Source organism: Phycomyces blakesleeanus (genome assembly GCF_001638985.1).
Source record: "Phycomyces blakesleeanus NRRL 1555(-) unplaced genomic scaffold PHYBLscaffold_6, whole genome shotgun sequence".
In the NCBI taxonomy this organism is placed as follows: Eukaryota; Fungi; Mucoromycota; class Mucoromycetes; order Mucorales; family Phycomycetaceae; genus Phycomyces; species Phycomyces blakesleeanus.
The window spans coordinates 1,891,961-1,906,009 of NW_017265139.1; the positions used below are offsets into that span (position 1 = coordinate 1,891,961).

A 14,049-nucleotide genomic window follows, 5' to 3' on the forward strand; every position below is an offset into this window, starting at 1 on the left:
CTTCTTCTTTATTAACTTTCATGCTTTGTATTTGATTCTGTTTATTTATCTTCATTGTCCTTTTCTTTATTTTCTTTTTCCTATCCTTCTTTTATATCTTATTGCTTGTCTATTCATTTGTTCTCATCTTGTTGTATATCACAAATTATACCAAAAAAAAAATCGGGCTTCATTTTTCATTGTGTGTTTTCTGCCCTTTTATTGTACTTCTTTCGTTTTGCTTTTAGCTACAAAAAAGTATTAAGCTCTCTTCTTTTCTCTTTCTCTCTATCTCTACCTCTACTTATTTTTTATATTTATATTTATATATTATTATTATTTAGTTTTGTGGTATACACTAGCTTATATGTTTAATAAAGCTTAACAAACGAACAAAAAACAAAACAAAAACAAAAACAAGCTCCAAATTATATAAACAATAACAGAAATATCGTTCTTATTATCATTATCAATAGAAGCAGCAACAATAACAAAAAACAGAAACTTCAATATCAAAGACTTGCTTTATTTTTAAACATGCCATCGAACAACAGATTCCTCTTTCTCAGCCCAATCTCTCAATAGACAGACAAATCCCCAACCTTCGGCTGATGTGTGGCTCTTGAATACATCCAAGCCGCTATTGTCTTTATGAGTTGGCAATTGAAGAACATTGTCCGTGGTTACAATGATTATTTTACAACTAAAATAATAAATAAAAACAAAATACAAATAAATAAGTAAATAAGTAAGTAAATAAATAAATAAAACTAGAGTCAATAGAACATTGTCTCTTCGGCACGTTTAGAATACACAAATACACAAACACACCTTATCCACAGACACAAGCACGAACACAAGAGAATGTATAGATATAGATATAGATATAAATGCAGATACATACCGGGCACGTGATACAGCAACGTTCCATCTCTTGAAATCCAACAAGAAATCCAATTTGCTTTTGGTGATAGTAAGGTATGTAAAGCAGGCTATGACCAGCTCACACTCTTGTCCCTGCATTTTCTCGACAGTGTCAACCACTACCGTGCCTTGGGTGTCCCCCAAAGCGCGTTGAATGGCAACGCGCTGTCTATGGTGAGGTGTAACAACCATCACCAGCACTGCTGGTGCTGGTGTCGTTGTCACATGAAGAGGCGAGTGCTTTGTTTTGCTGATAGGTGTCTGGCTGCGCGATGCTTCTACGCGCGTCATCAGATGAGTTTTCACTATCTGTGCCACCACCTCAGCTTCGGTCTCTATTTCGATGTTTGCAGCAGAGGTATTGGTGTGGTTAAAAAGCAGTCTAGTCATCGTCAAGGCGTGCTTTGGATCCAAGATCGCCTTGAGCTCTTGTGAGCGACCGATGGTTGGAGTAATAAACTTGGACCAGTCGTGCCGTAAGGTCAATTCTGGGTATCTTGCAGTAAAATCATTTCCGTAGATTTGTTTAAAGAATTCGTTAAGTTCTTCATTCTACAAAAGCGTTCGTTTAAAAAAATATATACTTTAATAAATGAATAAAGTAAATCAAAACAAAACAAACTAAAACAAAGTAAAATACTTGCCATTCTCCAATTGTCCTTGAGTTGAATTGTATTTGGCCCGAAATCATTAGATACGCCCTTTTGTAATCTGAAATTCTGTGTAGGTATTGCCTGGTTATCGACTGTTCTCATAAGACATTGCTGTATAGATCCAAAAAGACATGGCTCGCTCAAAGCCATTTGTGGGTATTCGTTTTGAAGGATCGGCCCGAGTTGCTAACCAAACGTCGATCCGTTTATTAACACATCTTTCTTTTTCTTCCTTCCTTCCTTTCTCTCTCTCTCTCATTTTCTCTTTTTGCTCATGTTTTTGTTTTTATCTCACCATGTGGTCTCCGGCAATTATAAGCCTTCCATTTGACTCGTTCAAACAATTGATAACCAGTGCAGAATCGGACACAAGCAACTGTCAAATGAAAAAGCGAGACAGTCAACCCTTGATTCTTAAAGAGCTTATTTTTTTTCTGTGTGTGTGTGTGTGTATTCTATCTATGATGATGATAAAACCGTCCTTTTTTTTTTAATATATGTCTATATATATATATAATTACCTGAGAACTTTCATCAATGATCATCATATCACAACCAGCCCATTCAGGCCAATTCTTCTTAACCTTTGCCCAATCCCACACCGTACCACCAACAACAACCGCCGTTGCTGTTGCCGTCGCCGCCATCATATTTTTTGAGTGGAGGCTTCTAATCAGGGCTGGCAATCGATCGGCTTTGGTGTGGATCATATTCTCACCCATGACTGTTCCAAGGCTCACGATCTGAAATTTTGCCAATATTCCTTGACGGGATTGAACCGAGGCTATTCTACTGAGCAGGTTGCTGATAGCATGACGAGTAAATGCTGTCACACCAATAACCAGGGGGCGGGTTTCAGGGCAGCTTCCAAATATGTGTGCAATGTACCAATTCACAAAAAGCGCCAAGAATTCGGTCTTTCCAGACCCCTTATTAAATAACGTTCCAAAACCAGGGAAAAATTTTGTAACAAAAGAAGAAGATTAATTGAGTTTTATTTGTTGTTGTTTTTTTTTTTTTTAGTAGTGATGATTTATAACTCTACCATTCTATCGTTACAACGTAAAACACTGAAGAGTAATAATAATATATATATATATAAATGTATATAGAAGAAGAAAAATAACTTACAGGTGGTCCCCACACGATCTGGAGACGATTTTGAAGAGTACTGGCAGATATGATTTTTTGTGAAGGAGACATTGCAAAGTCGTCACGTAGTCTGAGTGCAGTAGCTTTGATATCTACGGGCAAATCTCTACGAACAGGCTGCTTTGACCAGCCATTGGGATCTTCGACAAGTTGCTAAGATCACAATTTGATGAACAACCCCCCCAAGGTAACATATGTAAGTTTAAATATATAGATGTATAAATGTAAGTCTAGTCTTACCGAAAATACTGAATCAGCATTTTCGGATTTTCCCATGTCTTTCAGGACTGCGATGACCTTGTCTGTATTAAAGTCAATGTGGCGTCTGTAGAGCAAATATCGAGTTCCCTTTACAAGGTTCAAGGGCTTAAAGTACCCTGAAAGAACAACTACATTTCCGTTTTCAATTATAGCCTTGACATTCATAGTGGTGATGTTTAGGTTTCTAAGTTTTGCCCTGTACATCAAGTCAGGGTATGATATTATTTCCAAGATCCCCTAAGAAATAAGTAAATAAATAAATAAATAAATAAATAAATAAATAAATAAATACACATCGGTATAAATATAAATATATTTAGATATATACCTATACCTATACCTATACCTATACCTATACATATACATATATATGTACGCTTAGATATATTTAGATATATAGAAAAATAGATTGGTAGATTGGTAGGTACAGATGTGCATACATGCATGCATGCATTCATACATACATATAAAGATATATAAATATATATATATAGTGCTGTTGGGCTTTTAGCTAAATAATATCCGTGTAACTATGCTACTCACCTGTGAATTGGCCGACACCAGAATGTATTCTTGAAATGTATTGGACTTCAAGGAATCAATTTTGATTTTTGTTGCGCCATCTAAATCCTGTTCTACTACCCTAAAGTGTCCAACCAGGCTTTTAACCTGTCGCGCTTCACTTATAGACTGAGCATACTCTACAAACTCCAAAAGTAGTCCGTTTGTGGGTCCTGAGAGACCTTTTTTGGCAATACTGCAAAGGTCTGCAAGGCGTTCTGTACGCAGTTTTTCATAACTGGCCAGGAGCTCAAGATATTTAAAGAATATCAATCTAGTCAACCTGTTAGAGTATATTGCCCCGGAACGAGTCCATGAAAACGGTTCACACACAAGTGGAAATATGCAGACACTTGATGTGCGATCTTGCTGGTGCTGGTGTTGGTGCTGCTGCTGCTGGTATTCTTGGGCCAGGTATCTGTATTTCTCAAGTATCTCGCCATAGACTTGAATATGGTATCGTTTTTCTCGCTCCAAAGAAGAATTTTTTGGTTTTGTTTCTCCAAGAACCCAAGTGTTGTACAATCCATCCTTCTCAAGACTCTGGAGGAAATGCTTTGACACACTTTTTGTGTCTTCACACATCCACTCTGCAATATCTTCAAGCTTGTAAAATCCGGGTATTCCAAGTGCAATATTCTCACGCAAAAGATCTTCCAAAACGACCATTCGATTAGAGGATACTCTATCCAGGTGTGTATCGTCCGGGAACAAGGCATCGGGTAGCTTTAAGAGATTGACTCCCACAAAAAGGTTGAGCAGGCACTCCTTTGCATTTGACACAATTTCTTCGCAATATTTGGTATTTTTGATAAACTTTGGCGCACTTGAGAGAAGATCGCACAAGCAGTCTTGAATGGCCACCTTTGTCTCGTTTCCATAGAAAAAGATCGAAAACTTGGCTTTGATTTGATCCATCTTGAGAAGCACATTAAATAGATTGGTGGAAAAATTTGCAGCCAGGATAACATATGCTTCGATATCACTCTTATTTTTTGCGCTGGGATCGACGGAGCCAGTGCAATAGTCCTTTAAGGTATTCTCGAAATCGAGACCGTTAAATTTGATAGAGTAAGAGCACATACGGCCATGTGTGGGATCTATTACAAAAACAATGTAGATCTCTTGCTCAATTCCGCTTGAGATGATAGTAGATGGGTTTCCAATAAACTAAAAAAAAAAAGTAAAATAAAGATATGCTCTTAAATTATTAAACATTACAAGAAAGAAAGTAAAGAGAAGTAGTAGTAAGAGAAACACATAGATACACGCACATACACACACAAGTATCCCTTTCTCTTTTGCTTACAATTGGCTTCTTTTCTGAATAAGATTTATAAAAAGGTTCAAATAATGGGCTTTTTTTGATTCTTTGCCAATCGTCAAAACGAGGGATGGATTTATTGGATTTTTGAATGGACATGTTTTTGAGGTTATCAGCAAGCTCTTCCAGACTATCATTCTTATTTTCAGGTATTAATGATTTTGCAGCCTCAATCATATGAGGTGTCATGTAAGGAATTTCGCCAGGTGTACCAACAGACTCTCTTTCACAAAGTGATGCATATGTACATGTTTTGCACTTTGCATTGTAGATCCACTCAGGATCTTTACTCTGAAGGGTAGCAATGAGTTCGGTTGTGTAAAAATGTTTCATTTTTGGAATCATCAGGTCTACTCTGAAGGCCACTGGTTCTTTCCAGTCTGAAGGTAGCCAAACTCCTCCAAGATAATCCACCTTGAGATTACGGATGTCTTGAACAATGTAAGACAATAGGTAGGCATATGTAGCAACTTGGAACTAACCAATAGATATATGTTAAATATAGTTGAATGAACTTTGTTTTTTTTTCTTTACCTGATGAGATGAATGTACTGACTTTGAGGCCTTGGCATCAATGATAAATAACACTCTTTCCTTTGTGATAGGATCCTCTTTGACTTGAATGAAATCCGGGATAAATCGACGTAAACGATAAACATTTGTGTTCATAATTTCGTCTTCATAAAAACTGTCAGGCATTTCAAAACTGAGTTGATACAGTGTCTGCCCGGGTTTGACAGTTTGGAGAACATGCTTGCTCTGAGCAGTAGGCGTGTCGGTGTAATCAGTAGTAGTGCTTTTGTCCAACGTGTTTAGGAGGGCCTCTTCAAACTCATTTCCTCGTTTGAAATTAGCCTCTTCTGTATTGGTGTTGACTGATTGAGTAGAAGTGGATTCAGAAGATAACCCGAGAAGTTTCTCGCAATTATAATAGCCACTTTTGGCTAGACCTGATATTGTAAACCTTCTGAGAGTGGGTTCCGGTAATGACTGTGTGGATAATGGGTATGTGTGTGTGTGTGTGTGTTTTGAAATGACATTTAGATTAGATCAATTTGTGCATGTAATCCTCATTTCAACAGCTTGTAGGTTGTAATCTAAATGGCAGACGCGAATTATGTATATTATACTTGCCGGTTTGTTTTTGCTGTCCTTTTTCGAGTTAGACATGATAGTGTAAGAAGAATAAAAAAAAATCGACTAAAGGAGTTGGGTGTGAAGAGGTTTGATATAATGAAATCATCGAATATATCAAGAATCTAACCAGTTTTTTTTTGTAGTAGTACACACATTAGAACTGCTGGGTTATGTATCTATGTATTTATGTATTTATTTATTTACAAATCTATTAAGCTCAGATACTCCAAATATTAAAATACGTCTTGGCAATTTACTTTAAATCCAAAGAATGCAATTGTATCTATTATTTATTATTTAATGGGCTTGTTTCACCATAACGAATCTACTTGCTAATAGCAATGCTACTGCTTACTACTACTATTCTTATTATAAAAACAGATGTACATATGTTGGGGGAGGGGGAGATAAATGTATCCTACATTGTTTTTTATTAGACAATTCAAATATTTAACGTCCTAGTAGTTTCTTTAATGGTAATGAACAGCTAACTGTAAAGCTTAAACCCGGTTTTGATGTAGAAACATATAATATAAAATATTAATAACTTATATAAGCTTGGTGGCTAAAATACATTCTACGAATTCAAGGTACATTATGTAGGATTACAATTTTATGCAAGTGGCTAGTAAAAAAAATAAAGAGATCAAAATAAATACAAAGGGGTTGATTCATAAAAAAAACCTTGATATTTATGGTATTAAACAATAGCAATTGCATATATTATATTAGAATAAAATAAAAATGATAAACTGCACCAAAGGAAATAAGAATAAGGATTAGAGACATTGGTATTATATTATATTATACTGCAAATATACATATATATGATTGGCAACGTTTCTCTTTTATATAAAACGGTGATTCTTTTTGATTCTCTCCCCTGCTCCTTGAGTCTCAATACATACACCTTTTTTATTATTATTTATTCACAGTAACCTGGTTCAAACTTGTATATTTTGCATTATATGATTCCAAGAATATTCTCGGGTAAAAAGTATTAAGTTAGATTAATTTTCTTTAAGAAAACAAAAAAGTCTTTATTATTCATGTGTGTAAAGTATGTGTGGTATCAACTCATTTAAGAGTTAGTCTTTTTGATATATCTTTTTTTCATATCGAGCAAGATGAACTTACATCAGACATCATTTTCCGGTTAGATATAAGAAATAGCAAAAGACCTGAATCATCATCAACAAAAAAATAAAATAGCCAAATTCAATTAGACTGTATTTTTTTTGTCCAGTATTACAGTAAAATTCGGAAGGCTGATTTCAACCCAGAGATTATATGAAGACCCCATTTAAACCACGAGCTGTCAGATCAGACAATGATTGGACCTTAATTGACATAATGCAGGAACTAAAGAAATCAAATCCAAGTCAATAGTAGTGTAGTAACCTGTCTTAATAAAACATAACACACGTATATATTGTATAGTTTATCGGCTATAAAAGAATAAATTCTTGAACAATACTAATTGCTTTTATTTTTATTATTATTTTACTTCTTTTATATCTACAAACAGCCTTTATATATTTATTATTCTATTATTATTACACCAAAAAAAAACAATCCAAAGACATGTCAGCTCGAAATACGCCGGGCCAATATGAGGAGACTATCGAAATGCCTGCTGAAAACTTAAGAAGCCTCGAGAACCTCGAGAAAAGCATTGGAGACAAACTCAATTGGTTTACTATTCGTACCATCATCACCTCAGGGGCAGGCTTCTTCACAGACTCTTATGATGTGTTTATCATCAACCTTGTGTCCCCGATGTTGGGTTTCCTTTATTACTCATCAAACAATAACAAAATGCCAGCCAATATCGAAGGTATCCTCAAAGGCATGTCTTCTGTTGGCACTCTGCTAGGCCAATTATTCTTTGGATTTATGGGAGATATCCTTGGCCGCAAAATCTACGGATTTGAATTGATCATCATCATTATTGGTACTATTAACTGTGCAATGTCTTCCTCTACACTTCGCGGCGTATCAGCGATCGGGTTCCTTGGGTTTTGGCGCTTGATATTGGGATTCGGTATCGGTGGTGACTATCCAATGTCTGCCACAATTACTTCTGAATGGTCTACCAAAGGCCGCCGTGGTATGATGATGGCCTTGATTTTCTCTATGCAGGGGATAGGCAACCTGGCAGCCGCAATGGTCACTCTTGTTCTGCTGGCGATCTTCAAAAACGCCATTAATGCTGATGTCAATAATCTCGACTATGTCTGGCGCCTCTGCATCGGACTTGGGGCTGTCCCTGCCGCAGCTACGATCTATCTCAGATTCACTATGCCAGAGTCTCCTCGTTACGCACTCAATTTGAAGAAAGCTGAAGAAAATGCCATGGCAAAGGCAGAGTATGAACGGGTCACACCTGCTGAAGATCGTGAGCCAGAACGAAAGACCGGACACTGGGTGGAATTTGGACGATACTTTAGACAATGGCGTCATCTTCGTGTCCTTCTTGGAACTACCCTATCCTGGTTCTTACTCGACATTGCATTCTATGGTACTGGACTCAACAATGCTTATATTTTGGAAGCCATTGGCTACTCTAGTAAACCCACTCCATTTGAAACACTCTGGTCCAACACTGTCGGCCAGCTCATCATCACCTGCCTTGGCTCTGTTCCGGGTTACTATCTGACGGTGATCTTTATCGAACGATGGGGCCGTCGTCCTATCCAGATTATGGGATTTGCTGCATGTACTGTTCTGTTTGCTATCATGGGTGGTGCCTACTATCAGCTCCGAGACAATGCGATCCCGGCTTTTATTACCATCTTTACGCTTGCCCAGCTTTTCCAGAACTTTGGTGCCAACACAACCACATTTATTATTCCTGGTGAGGTATTTCCAACAAAGGTGCGTGCGTCTGCTCATGGTATATCTGCCGCATCGGGTAAGGCTGGTGCAATCCTGGCTTCTTTTGCGTTCAATGTGCTTGTGGATTCTGGAGGGCCTCCTGGTGCCCATGTTTTCTTGCCTCAGACTCTGGGAATCTTTGCTGCGATCATGTTCCTGGGACTTATTGTGACCTTGCTATGGATTCCCGAATCAAAGGGCAAGGATCTTGACGAGTTTGAAGAAGATTACATTCACCCTGACCAAAGACCACAATTGCCAGTAAATTATTCTGTCGAGCCTTATCTTGCTAATAATCAATCTGGATTTAAGTCAAATGGACCTAGTGAATACGTAGATGTCCCGGTTGGAAATCGATAGAAGTTAAACGAGATCTTGATCTTTTATCATACACACCCAGTTTACTGCTTTTCTCCTCCTCCTTTTTTTTTACCTTTCTATCTCTATCTTTACCATTATTTATTATTGTTATGATTGAATTGGAGTGTCTATGGTACTTTACACTTGTACATACAATATCTATAAAATATATAACCAAAATTGTTTATCCCAATAAAATACAAGGCTTTTAAATGTTTTCCTTTATTTTTATTGTTTTTATTAAAGTAAAACTTGACTAAAAATTACACAATTGGATTTTTATCAAGACTTCTTCGAGACACACTTTTTCTCTCTTTATTTAATATTGATTTTTGTCATATTAATTCAAATATATTTGTACAGAAAAGAAAAGAATCTAGTGCTTTAATATGTGTTCCTTGATTTTTATTTATTTAGTTTAATTTAGTAACATTATTATTCCATGCGCGCACAACAAAATTATATAATAAATTTTTATTTTTATTCTTATCAAGTAACCAAAAAAAGATTTTTTCGTGTGTAGATACCCTAAACCTTGTTGGCCTTAACCTTGTCCTTGTCCTTGGCCCCCAATCATTCCCTTGCCCTTGCCCTTTCCCCCCTTTAAATAAAAATCACTATCACTTTTATTTAACCCAACTTATACACAACCAAGTAATAATAAATTACATGACTTTGTTTTCTCTTAGAGCCAAGCCACATTATTGATTAATTTTTTTCTTTACAGAAAAATTGCAAGTACACCTTAAATTCTTAATTTTTTTTGTAATGTTTTTTTTATTGTTTTAGAATGTCTAAAATAATATAATTTGTATTATTTTTTTGAGAGACGTTTAGGCAATGGTGACCTCAACCTCAACTCCGGGCTCGATGGAGATGGAGGTGATCTGCTTAACGATCTCGGAGGGAGAGTGCAAGTCGATCAAACGCTTGTGGATTCTCATCTCGAAGCGGTCGAAGGTCTCGGAACCGTTACCGCAAGGAGACTTACGGGTGGTGATGCGGAGGACCTTGGTGGGGAGACGGACGGGACCCTTGACCTTAAGCTGCTTGTCCTTGGCGCGCTGGATAAGATCGGCAGAGACCTTCTCGAGGTTCTTGACGTTGCGGGAAGTCAAGGTGATGCGGATACGGTGGATCTTGGCCTCGACCTGTTCTTCAACACCGGACTTCTGGGCAGCAGACTTGATCTGTACGGCATCATTATAAATATTTGTGTTTTCGATTTTGATGGTTTGTAGGTGTTGACATATTTATATATATCAAGCCACAATTATCTTGTGAGGACTTACGGGGGCAGACATAATGGATATGAAAAGAGAAGGAAAACGCGACGGTCTGCTCAGGACAAAAATTTTACCTCTTCTCGAAAAATTGTGACGTCTGTTTGGTCGTGGCTGTTGGTCGGGTACTCAAAAGTATAAAACAAAAAAGTGATTGGCTGTGATAATTCAGAGTAAATTGTAAGAAGACAGATGAAAAGATGAAGAAAAAAATGCAGTTGAATCAGTTCCAAGGGTCTGTGCGAGAAGAACAAGCCATGGCTTATTTATTTATTCGTTTGTTTGCTTTTATCTTTTTTTTTTCACTCTTAATTAATTTTAATTGACGTTATGTATATTGTTAAAGATCATGTTTATATTTTTATATGTATTCAACATTTTCAGCCTTTTTTCTTTAAAAAAAATGATAATGAAAAATTGGATTTTTGAAACAAGTACTGATTGTGTAGATCATATCAACAGAAAATCCCACTGACAGAGAATCCAATAATTATTATTTTTTTAAAAAAAAAGGTGCACGGATTTTTTTTTGCTGAGGGGAGATTCTGTTAAAGAAGTTGGTTATCCGCTGAATGGTTCTACTGCACGTGGGTCAAAAATAGGACATTTCATTGGTAGAGTATGTAAAAAGAGCATTAACGTTCCGCATTTATCCCTCATTTTATATAGGCAATTTATATATATAATATATATACATATTTATGTATGTATGTATGTATGTAATGTGTATATGTGTGTGTGTGTATGATCGCAGGTTGCAAAAATATATAGTAAATAAAGGTAAAAGGTAAAAGAAGTATAGGAGAGTAGGGTTTAGTGACAAGGATAAAAGGTGCGAATAGTGAAAATCATGAAAGAGAAAAGGAATTGAAACTGTTTCATTGTTATTTTTTTATATGTTTTTTTTTTCTTTTCTTTTCTTTATACTGTTATTTTGGTTTGTGGTCGATGGATATACTTGTGTGTGTGGATGGGTGGGTGGATGGGTGCGTTTTTGATGTGCTTTAGAACTTTCCCTTTTCACCTACACGCACTAGAGAAGAGAGAAAGGTGATCGTATAAATTAGATGGTTCGGGGATGTATTTTTTTGTATTTAGAGGATCAACAATGAATTGACCGAATTATTGTATTACTCTTATTCTTATTTATTTTGGTGCACTTACAGTAAAAGTTTATCATGATGGCCAACAAAAGGAAGATGCATAGAACAGTAGGACCGACACGATCATCATAAGGTGCGGATTCTCTGTTTCTGATCTTTGTTGCTCTCCAGTGGAAGGTGTAGAGTGCATAGAGCATGACACCCATGGCAATGATGGTGAAAAGAACGGCTGACAGGCGGCCGATACGATCACCAAAATTCAATAAACCCATGGCCAATCCACCAAGAACGACGGTGAAGTTGAGCCAGGCAAGGAAAGTACGTTCATTGGCAAAGAAGACCTTTGGCTCGATACGCACTGGAAGAGCAATACGCTTGTTCTGTGTAGATTCTAAGACACTTGACATTATTATCGAGAAAAGAAGTAGAAAGTAAAAGAGAGCGAAAGAGAGAGTAAAAGAGAAATAGGCGCAAAATATAAAACACGAAAAAAAATGATGATGATGATGAAAGCAAAAGAGAAAAAGATCTTATATGGAAATAAGACGAGGGACTGTTCTGTGCGGAGTCATTCCAAATAAGATAACTCCCATTTAGATTTTTAGTTGTACACATCATCTTTATTTTATATATAGTATAGTATAATAGTGTGCATATAGATATCTTGTATGTATATAGTAGGTCGTTAGGTAATTAAGTATGTATGTATGTATGTATATATGTATGTATGTAGGTGTGTATATATAGATTTATTAAACGAGTACACCAGGACTTTCTTCGAGCTTTATTCGATTAGATCGACGGTATTCATTCATAGACTGTCGAACGGCTTGTCGAACCATCCAGGATTCCAGGTCTACCGTGTCTCGGTCAGAGTATGATCTCTGTCTAATCTCATTCGTATTGAATTGTCTCTTTGGCAGTCGTAGATGGCCTGGTTAAGTTTTATAAATAATTTGTTAATCTATATAAGTTTAATACTAAACCTAACTTTTGTGTCCAACTTACCAACAAGCACTACACTTGGACTGGCTGGTTCAATTGCACACCTTCTTTTTCGAGTAGGAGATTGTCCAAAAGTGGTGTGTTGGATCTCAGTATTCTACGATAATCCGCAGATACTATATTAACTTCACCAGCATGATAACCTTTTTGTTTCTTTTACTTTACCTTGTTAATGTGCCATGAATTATAGATGATCCCAAATGTGTCCTGCACACAATAAGGACAACTGGCCTGCGATGTGTCTGGTGTGGGTTTTATATGCAGAAAGCATTCGGTGCATATCGGCTGATCACAACAGCGAGTATAGTTGATATCCGAAGGGTAATACTGTAATAGAATATGAAAATTTTGTTTTTCTTTAAAGAGTATGAAGTTCTTCAAAAAAAAATTACGAACCAAAAAACAAATTGGACATTCTACTGATCCCCTGGGAGACATTTGTGGTTCTACCTGACCTATTAAGAAGAAAAAGGTAGGATTAGAACCAATGGTTTTCTAATAAAGGGTTCGCGCACAGATTGTAAGATTACCTTTGTAGAATGGTCCTAGGCGTCGATTTAGGATCAATTGTTTCAAGATGTTATTGTCATAGTCTTGCTTGGAGTGCGGGTAGATGTTATTAGGTATTGTGGACCCAAGCTCGAATGTGGTTTGATTAGAGGCTGTGTGCCTCGAAGATGAGTTTCCCATATCAACAGTAGCAATGAGTTAAAGACGGAAAAGAAGAGTTAAAAGAAGGGTGAATAATCAGCTGCAAGGAAAGAAAGATAAATAAATAAATAATAAAAAAAAGAAATGCAACAAGGGTCAGCTGAGAGAAAGAAGAAATAATCCCTTAAAACTTTGTACATGATTCTTTCACACGCATCTTCTTCTTTTACTACCACTGATACTTACCATTATCACCCCCTACTGGTACTACTGTTGGTACTGATAATGGCACTGGTACTACTCCTAGTACTACTGAAATGCTTGGTATTGATGGTACCATTCCTGCAATTACTAGTGTAACTCTGAGAGGGAAAATAAATCAATAGATAAAATAGATAAAGTTAATAGTGTTTATGACTTGTCTATCTTCTTTTGGACCCTATTCACTCTCAATTTTCTATAAACACGAAATACCAATTGATATATAATATTGTAATCCTATTCTCACCAAGACAAGCATTCTTTTGGTTCCATTACAGCACATTAGATTCTCGCTTCCTTCTTTCCAGTTTCTTGGATATGAGAGTTTTATATATAAATATAAATATATATATACAACATGCCTGTGACTGGCTGTCCTGGAAATTCAACCTTTTTTTTTCACTCTCTCTTCTTATTCCAATCTTCCTGTTCTTCTTCTTATTCTCTTATTCTCTCCCTCTCTTTTATATATATACATAATTATATATACACAGGCACAAATTTGATTCAAATAAAAT

At 36.4% G+C, this 14,049-nt stretch overlaps 5 protein-coding genes across 5 annotated transcripts; 1 reads left to right on the forward strand and 4 right to left on the reverse strand.

Moving 5' to 3' along the window:
* Positions 1-510: 510 nt before the first annotated feature.
* On the reverse strand, positions 511-6,587 carry PHYBLDRAFT_166299 (hypothetical protein; the record flags this gene model as incomplete). Its single annotated transcript, XM_018435397.1, has 12 exons — positions 511-682; positions 884-1,455; positions 1,488-1,742; positions 1,852-1,932; positions 2,078-2,485; positions 2,688-2,861; positions 2,949-3,206; positions 3,513-4,700; positions 4,840-5,331; positions 5,389-5,844; positions 6,249-6,274; positions 6,566-6,587. 12 exons carry the CDS (start codon positions 6,585-6,587, stop codon positions 511-513), a joined length of 4,104 nt encoding a protein of 1,367 aa, XP_018294367.1.
* A 1,033-nt stretch (positions 6,588-7,620) lies between these two features.
* On the forward strand, positions 7,621-9,228 carry PHYBLDRAFT_110226 (hypothetical protein; the record flags this gene model as incomplete). Its single annotated transcript, XM_018428157.1, has 1 exon — positions 7,621-9,228. One exon carries the CDS (start codon positions 7,621-7,623, stop codon positions 9,226-9,228), a length of 1,608 nt encoding a protein of 535 aa, XP_018294368.1.
* A 765-nt stretch (positions 9,229-9,993) lies between these two features.
* PHYBLDRAFT_177231 (hypothetical protein) lies at positions 9,994-10,532 on the reverse strand (the record flags this gene model as incomplete). Its single annotated transcript, XM_018437864.1, has 2 exons — positions 9,994-10,418; positions 10,521-10,532. 2 exons carry the CDS (start codon positions 10,530-10,532, stop codon positions 10,062-10,064), a joined length of 369 nt encoding a protein of 122 aa, XP_018294369.1. The 3' UTR covers positions 9,994-10,061.
* A 604-nt stretch (positions 10,533-11,136) lies between these two features.
* Positions 11,137-12,032, reverse strand: PHYBLDRAFT_158284 (hypothetical protein). The gene is made up of 2 exons (XM_018433760.1): positions 11,676-12,032; positions 11,137-11,544 (listed from the first exon to the last, which is right to left on the reverse strand). Exons 1-2 carry the CDS (start codon positions 12,019-12,021, stop codon positions 11,516-11,518), a joined length of 375 nt encoding a protein of 124 aa, XP_018294370.1. The 5' UTR covers positions 12,022-12,032; the 3' UTR covers positions 11,137-11,515.
* Positions 12,033-12,218: 186 nt separating this feature from the next.
* PHYBLDRAFT_186239 (hypothetical protein) lies at positions 12,219-13,309 on the reverse strand (the record flags this gene model as incomplete). The annotated part of the gene is made up of 5 exons (XM_018439207.1): positions 12,219-12,548; positions 12,623-12,716; positions 12,785-12,946; positions 13,016-13,074; positions 13,150-13,309. The coding sequence occupies 5 exons, from the start codon at positions 13,307-13,309 to the stop codon at positions 12,367-12,369; spliced, it is 657 nt and encodes a 218-aa protein (XP_018294371.1). The 3' UTR covers positions 12,219-12,366.
* Between the last annotated feature and the right edge of the window lie 740 nt (positions 13,310-14,049).